Here is a 7453-nt window from a genome sequence, read left to right on the forward strand (position 1 = left end):
TCTCGCTTTGCTTGTTTCCTCATAACACACTCATTTGTCCTCTTTTTCATTCGCACAATTTGAACCTGAAATTAAGAAAAACCAAACGATAATATTCGAAATTAGAAACTCAAGCCTTTGTAGACCCACTCACTTTTTAAAAAAAAATGAGAAAACATACAAAATGATAAAATAGAAGGGAAAAACAAAAAATACATGGAAGAACATTCACCATTTGGAAGCTTGATCAAGCTTGAAGAGTCAATGATTAATCTACTTTAAACCAAGTAAGAAACAAAATAAAGGTAAGAAAACCACAAAAAATAGTATGGAGCAAAGGGGTACTTATAGTCGTAGTTTAAGGTTTAAAGAAGATTGGAGGTCTAAAAAACTGAAGAAGATTGAATGTCTCTTCAAAGATTCTAAAAAATTGAGCTTAGTGAATGCATTTGGGAATGTCAAAAGACAATGAGATTACTATGAAACTGACTTTTCTCCTGAAGTTGAAGAGTTGCCCCAAAGTTATCAACGACCAGGATTGAATCTTTGAAAAATTATATGAATTTTTACTAAAATACCCATGCTGAAAATTAGGTTGTAGTGCAATGGATTATTGAATGATCGGTTTGCCCTCAAGGCTGCAGAAACTCTGCTTTTATATATAGTATAGATAGATAGATAGATAGATTTATACTTAAAAAAAAATATTTAATGTTTAACTTTCACAGGTACAATACCTGTTAGAGCAGGTTATTTGATTGGAGAGGTGAGAGTGTGAGAAATGAAAGAAGTGAAGTAAGCAATACAGCACCACACAGACAGACACAGTCACCAATCAGAGCTGATGAAGAAGTGATGGCTGATGATGAATACTGACTCTCTATTGATTGATGGGAAACCAAGAAAAAGAAAACTACTCTCTTCTCTTTCCCCACACCAGTTGAGAATTCATTCACACACATACTACACTACTCTTCTTCTTCTTCTTGGCTCTCCACCATGGACTTCGACTTCAGAGCTTCCACTATTCATTCCGCCAACCACCTCTCTTCTCTCCACGCTGCCCGCCTTCACTCTGGTACTATTTGCTTCTGTGTTTTCGCATTTTCTTTCCCTCTTGGCTTTGATTTCAGCTTCAACTATGCTTTTTCTTTTTCTTTTTCAATTTGTTTCTCAGTCTTGACGAACCCCCATTTGCTCTTCATCTTTACTTGTGGATATAAAAAGATTTTGGGGTAATTGGGTTCTTACGAGTGTGTTAACTTTTTGATGAATTGGGTGAAAATTTTCAATTAGGTTATCACATTGATGTCAAAGTTATGCTTTTTTTTTTCTTTCCTTGTTTGAATTACTCTTATAATTCGTCAGAAGCGATTAAACTTGAAAACGCTCATATCATCTTTGTTTCACCAATGATTGTGCTCCAATTGGACCTAGGTTTGCATGTAACCGTTTGGATTGGAGTGTGTGTGTGTGCATTTTCACGGCTGATGCTATTGTTTGGCTCCGATGTGATCGGAATTTCTTTACATGTAAAAAATTCAGCAATGAATTTAAGGCTAGTTACTATTAATTAGGATAAATGAATTAATAAAAAGTTTCCCTGGGGGGTTTCAATTAAGCTTTCCATAAGTGTTTTTCTAAGCATATAAATAAATGTTCACTCACTGGGAGATGATTCTCACTATAACTAGCTTCTCAATCACTCCCCATATAACTAGCACCTCCAGAGCGATAGAAAACAAAAGGGTCTTTTTTTTCTGATTATTTAACCCCATAGCAAGTGATAGCTTGGGAATTGGAGCGCGATGACGAATTTCCCTGAGAAAGAGAGCAGTCCACAGAATGAAGTGCCTCCTGCGGCGGATTCCTCTGTGACCAATTTGCATAGGCTCAAGTTGAAATTGACCAAGCTGGAAATGGGACTTCGGGCATTTGACCTGAACGAGGGGAGGACTGAAAGGAGAGGGCCTTCCCGTTATTTAATTGGATTTGGGGATGATGATGATGATGATGACAGAGATGACCCCAAATCTGGTGAAGTTGAAAGTGACTTTTTTTTTAATTTTTAATTTTGTGTGTGAAAGCTGTTCTTTTTCTTGATAGTGGCATGAAGAAAGTAAAAAAAAAATTGTTGGTTCCATAGAAATAAAGCCAGGTTAACAGGTTCTGAATTCTGATCAATCCATTTTTGTTTGTGTGCTTGGATCTCTTGACATTTGGGATTTTGCTGAATTGATTGTTGGTGTGGCAAAGCTTTAGCTTTTACCCTTTTCCTTCTTGTTGGTATTCTGTGAGCTTGTGCATTTGTATCTGTGTAACATCAAGATCAAATTTTTTTCCCCTGTGCTCTTTTCTTTTGAGATGTATCTTTTGCGGTCCTTGTGCCGGAAATTATCTTGCTGATACTGATCCATTTTAAACCACACAGAAAAGTTTTCAGTGTTCAGTTACGGAGACGATGATGATGATGACGCTCAGTCTCTTTTTCGATGTCCTAGCTGTGATTTTGAGATTGAAGTTTCTGTGCTCCGTACCCGTTTGCAAGAGGTGCATTGCTTTGACCCAAAGAATAAGGTATGCCTTTGATGTTTTAAAACTAATGTTTAGATGAAGTTCTTGCTAACATGTTTTCATTTTTTATGTACTAAATTTCCTTTTCCTGCTTTCCTTGATTGATTGACAAGTCTGTAACTTTGTTATACCTTATGAATGATAGGTTCCTTGCTTAAACACAGTTGTATATGAAACTGAATAGGAATTGGTAATACTGCTTGATTTGGTCCACTGTCGTGATCTTAATAAAAAACATAAAGATGAAGTGATTCAGCAATCATTTTAGTTAAGAACTAAGTATATGAAATGACATTGCTAAACATTTCATGGAGGTAAGTAAATTGTAATTGAAATTTGATATCTGACTGACTGCTTCATTGTTCCTTTATCAGGTTTGTCCTGTTTGTGACGAAAAGATAGGGGAGGATGCAGTTGGGATCCCTCAGCATTCCAACTCACGAAAGGTATTTATTTCTTATCTTGCAAAATGTGTTGTAACTGTTATCTAAGCCCCTTTTAGCTTTAGGAATATTTGATTCTTACCCTACTCAATTCATGTTGATATAATGATCTATACTTAGAGGACTATGAGGTTTGAGAAATCTAGCATCTCCTCTGGCGATTTGGGAATGATTGACCACAAACTTGCTTCCTGGGGAAACAAACATTATCCCGTGTCTGATCCACCTTTGTCGCCGTTTTTCTCTAAGTCATCTGTTCCAAGCCCCAGTAGTATCATTTCAGATGAAGATTCTATCAGCACTGCCTCAGACGTTTCCAATGTAAAAAGGTGTGATCCTTCTTTCCATCTATATTTTGTAATGGTGGTTTATTGATATGATATAAAGAAAAAGAGCAAACTCGAGAAACAGTTTTTGCCTTTGCTGATCTCCTGTTCTTGGAAATGTTATAATTGTTGAAATATAACTAATTTCATGAGTATGAACGAATCTTACAAGTGAAGTACTCTTTCTAAATTTGATATCCTAGTGACTAATTCATTGTGATCTACATTAATTAAAAAATAATGCTTCTTCTGATGTGGGGAAATATTATAGCTGATACTGCTACATTAATTTCCAAATCATTGTATTTCATAGTTCATTTATCTGTGGATCTACAAGATAAATCACTTGGTGTCTTATTCTTTGGTAGATTTTTTTCCCATGATGTGAAATTACATAAATGAAACAAGACAAATGTATGCTGCTTTTGGGACTTCTATTTCTCCAATATTCTTTCCCTTTGAAAGTTACTTTGAAAGATAAGGGAATTGTGTGTCACATTAATTCTCCCTAATTTGTTCTTTCAAATTATGTCTTGAATAGTGTGTTTTGCAATTGATATTGGTAGTTCGCGGGAGATGACTATCAATGGAATCTTTTAAAGCATTTTTATTATCACAATTCAGCTGCTGAAGAAAGCGGGTTTATGCGGGAAATACGAAATAGTCTCTGGTGAAATTATACGCTGAAATTTCAATTATTTCACAAGCTGATGAACATACTAGATCTGAAAGCAATCACCTTTAAATGGATGAAGTTTTTGGAGTTTGTGAGACCTAGAAATAACCAGAGAGAGAGAGTGAGAGAGAGAGAGAGAGAGCTCTGTTTCCATTTAGAATCCTCTGCAGAACTTCCTTTAAATGATTTTGTAGGGCATATTAGCCACAAAATTACTTTGGCATTCTCCTGCTAGTTCTATCTCACTGTTAAAATGAAATGTCCTTTCTGACTTTTGTCGTTTCACTTGATTGGTTTTTGTTACAAGCATTCCTAAATAGAGAAATCTTCGTTATTCGTATTCGTGAACTTAGGTTACTTGAATATTTGTTATGTGTAACAATGTCAGAGTTATTAACCATCATTTTCCTTTTAATATTTAATACATTCTGAGAATTTATGTTAAATATTTCTTGCATTGTATTATGAGGAATCTGTACACATTAGAAAGGTATGGTGTAAATCCTACAAACTGAGGGACCTGACTTTATATACTTCATAGCAATGGTTGCATCCTGTTTTCAAAGTAGTTATTGAATTATTTGTGAAAAGTCTCTTAAATCCAATTCTGAAACAGTATGGATGGTTTTTTGTCTGCAGCTTAGGGACGGAGACACTGGATTCGGATGCGGGTGATGAACAGGATCACGAGGAGAGAAGCCAGAGAGCATCCTTTGTCCAAGACTTGGTGTTCTCAACTCTGGTTTAGGAAATATGCTTGTAGGAGTTAGACACAGTCATGCATTGCTAGCACCTGTTTACATTTTCAGGTAGCCTAGATGCTCGTAGAAACAGGCTCTGGGCTTTGTTGTAGTGCATGAGTTTAGAATTACTAGACTAAGCTTTGGATAGTCTTAATGCTAGTAAAATTGATGGTTGCCTCGCTTTGCAGCCATGTTTCATTAAACTATTTATTATACATTTTATATCTATATAGATGTTGATGTTTTGAATTGCTCTATTATTTACTTCTCATGAATATGTCGTGAACTCATGATTCACATCTTGACATTGCATTGGTTCAAAAAAAGAATTGAAAATTGAATAGGCAAGACTTTAGTCATGATTGGACTTATTCAACAAGCTAAGTTGATGATTCAACTGGAGTCAAATCAGACATCATAGGAAGGACTGAAAACATAGTTGAAACATGGCTAAACATTAGCTAGGCATGTGCCAGCATGAGGTTATAGTTTAGTGTGTTTGAATATAAGTTGAGTGTATATGAATGAATTTTCATTTCAATCTATAATAACAAGATTTCCGCTTACCATATGTTTCTCAAAGTGAGTGCTAAAGTCCGTTGGCAGACACTGGTACCAACTATTGTCAGTGAGTACCTAAACCTAGTCTTTCTAATCTATTAGCATGAGTTTATGAGGTGATGAGAGTAAATTCCGCGTGGTACCTTCAGAATTGATCTATTTTATATAAAACCAGGATAATAACCAAAGGCCAACTCTTGTCAGAAATTAATTAGGTTGTTTCCCTTTCCTTTGTCTTTGTCTTGTAACTTTCCCCCACTTATTTTAAAATACCATATCGAGTTAACACATGAATTTAACTCTCTTACTTCTCCTTTTTGGGAAGCTGTGAAACCACTATTAAAACTGCAATCTAACAAGTTTAGATCTTCAATCCATTATTGAAATAATTCCAACTGATTTTCATTACTAGGGCTTCACTAGGTTTCTTTTATGATGAAGCTAGTGTGTACTTCACAACTCACAATCATGGTTAGCAAATGTGTTTGTTCATTTGCAGGATTTAGTGTGAAGTCCTCAGCTTTAAGCTGCATAGGATAGGATGCATCTAGCTTGGCATTGAGCTTTCATTTCTAGCCAGTTTCTTAACTCGTGATTACCATTATCAAAGAGAAATGCAGAAATAACTTTTTCATAGCTAGCAGTTGAACTTCTTTTCAATAAAAACCTGCAAACATTGAGCACCAGTTCAACAGAGACTTTTACCGGACGAAAAGAATTAAGAGCCCATGGCGTATCAATCCAGAATTTTTTTTTTTCTGAGGGCCGAAATAAAATAATAATAATAATAACTATAAATCTATGTGCGGACCTGGACAGAGAGTAACGAAATTTCTATATAAAAATATATATAGTCAATTAAGAAATTAAAATTCTCGGAGACCATAGCCCCTGCCAACTTTCATTTTGTACGCCTTTCATGTACATCTAACCTAAGAGGAAGAATTTAATAAAGTATGCAACATTTTCAACACTTGATTTGCCTGGATTCTTCATATTCTTTATTGCTTTCCATTTTGTGTGCAATCTTACATTTTTAACACTCATATCCACACCCACCATGAACAGTAAATTTTCTCTTTTAGTGACAGAACAGGACAGAACGGAACGAGACAAAATAGAATGAAACAAGATATTAATGTTCTATGTGTTGTGTTTGGTAACTCTAACTCATTATAATGGACCATGAATTGGCAGGTCTAGTAAGGGATGAGGGTGAGGCTGTTGTACAAGTGTCTTCTTCTTTGGCTGAAGAGGGTATCATTTTGGAGGAGATGATCCAGTGTAATAGTTCTCTCCGCCGAAGCAGCGACCTCGAGGTTGTCCTAGGAAAAAACAATATGTGAAGAGTGTTTCTGATGGGCCTCCTCGTAGGCCTTGAGGATGTCCTAAGAAATCAGATAGCTTGGGAAGTTCGGGCATCCCTCCTCCTGCCGATCCTGCTCCTTTTTCTGGTGGCTATTTGACTCGTGCTACGAAGGCCTGCTATTTGGCAAAATTTGCAGGTATGGTGTACCCAGGAAGCGATGAGGAGGCTATTCGTGGTTTGGTAGAGGATCTTAGAAAAAATTTGCCTGTTGGCTTGTAAGTGTTTGGTGTCTGTCTCTTAGTTTTTGTTTTGGTTTTGGGGCTCTTGTGGGTGCTTGGGGGGGGGGGGGGGGGGGGTTAGGTGTTCTGCTCGATTTTGTCTTGTTTTCTCTCTGATGGGTTTTCACTGTTCTTTTGGGTTGGTTTTGCGATTTTCCTTTTTCTTTCCTCCCCTTTGTGGGATTGTACTTTTCCTTTTCCTTTGAATAAACCATTTTTTGCCCTAAATATCAATAAATTAGGGGCATTTTTCCTTTTGGCATGCGTAGACCATCTAGGTTGTTTCAATTGTCGCATGAGTGCATACTACAAGTAACATATGCTCTATCTACTAAAGAAAATAATAGAGATAAAGAGAAAAAGTGAATGGAAGAGTTCCTTTGGTTCTGTTCACACAAAAACCCGAAGAGCTATGTAGGTCAAATTTGATACTTATAGCCTCAAGACTTACAAAATGAACATGATAGTACAAGGTGCGAGGGCTCCCTTGTATAGTCAGGAGCCTCTCGTATGGTAATTAGGGCGGAGAACATGATCACATTATTACACATCTATGTGATAAGA

The 7453-nt window shown here is 36.3% G+C and overlaps 1 protein-coding gene across 1 annotated transcript; it reads left to right on the plus strand.

Annotated features, from left to right (window-relative positions):
• Positions 1-717: 717 nt before the first annotated feature.
• Positions 718-5001, plus strand: LOC130734678 (protein DEHYDRATION-INDUCED 19 homolog 5-like). The gene is made up of 5 exons (XM_057587195.1): positions 718-1057; positions 2411-2556; positions 2928-2999; positions 3117-3325; positions 4638-5001. The coding sequence occupies exons 1-5, from the start codon at positions 979-981 to the stop codon at positions 4744-4746; spliced, it is 615 nt and encodes a 204-aa protein (XP_057443178.1). The 5' UTR covers positions 718-978; the 3' UTR covers positions 4747-5001.
• Positions 5002-7453: the final 2452 nt, after the last annotated feature.

This window comes from Lotus japonicus, chromosome 1, assembly GCF_012489685.1.
Source record: "Lotus japonicus ecotype B-129 chromosome 1, LjGifu_v1.2".
NCBI lineage: Eukaryota > Viridiplantae > Streptophyta > Magnoliopsida > Fabales > Fabaceae > Lotus > Lotus japonicus.

Coding starts and splice junctions, on each gene's coding strand:
- LOC130734678 (XM_057587195.1), top strand. CDS start 979: ATGGACTTCGACTTCAGAGCTTCCACTATTCATTCCGCCAACCACCTC. Junction 3,000..3,116: donor AGCATTCCAACTCACGAAAG/GTATTTATTTCT, acceptor ATCTATACTTAG/AGGACTATGAGGTTTGAGAA. Junction 3,326..4,637: donor GACGTTTCCAATGTAAAAAG/GTGTGATCCTTC, acceptor TTTTGTCTGCAG/CTTAGGGACGGAGACACTGG.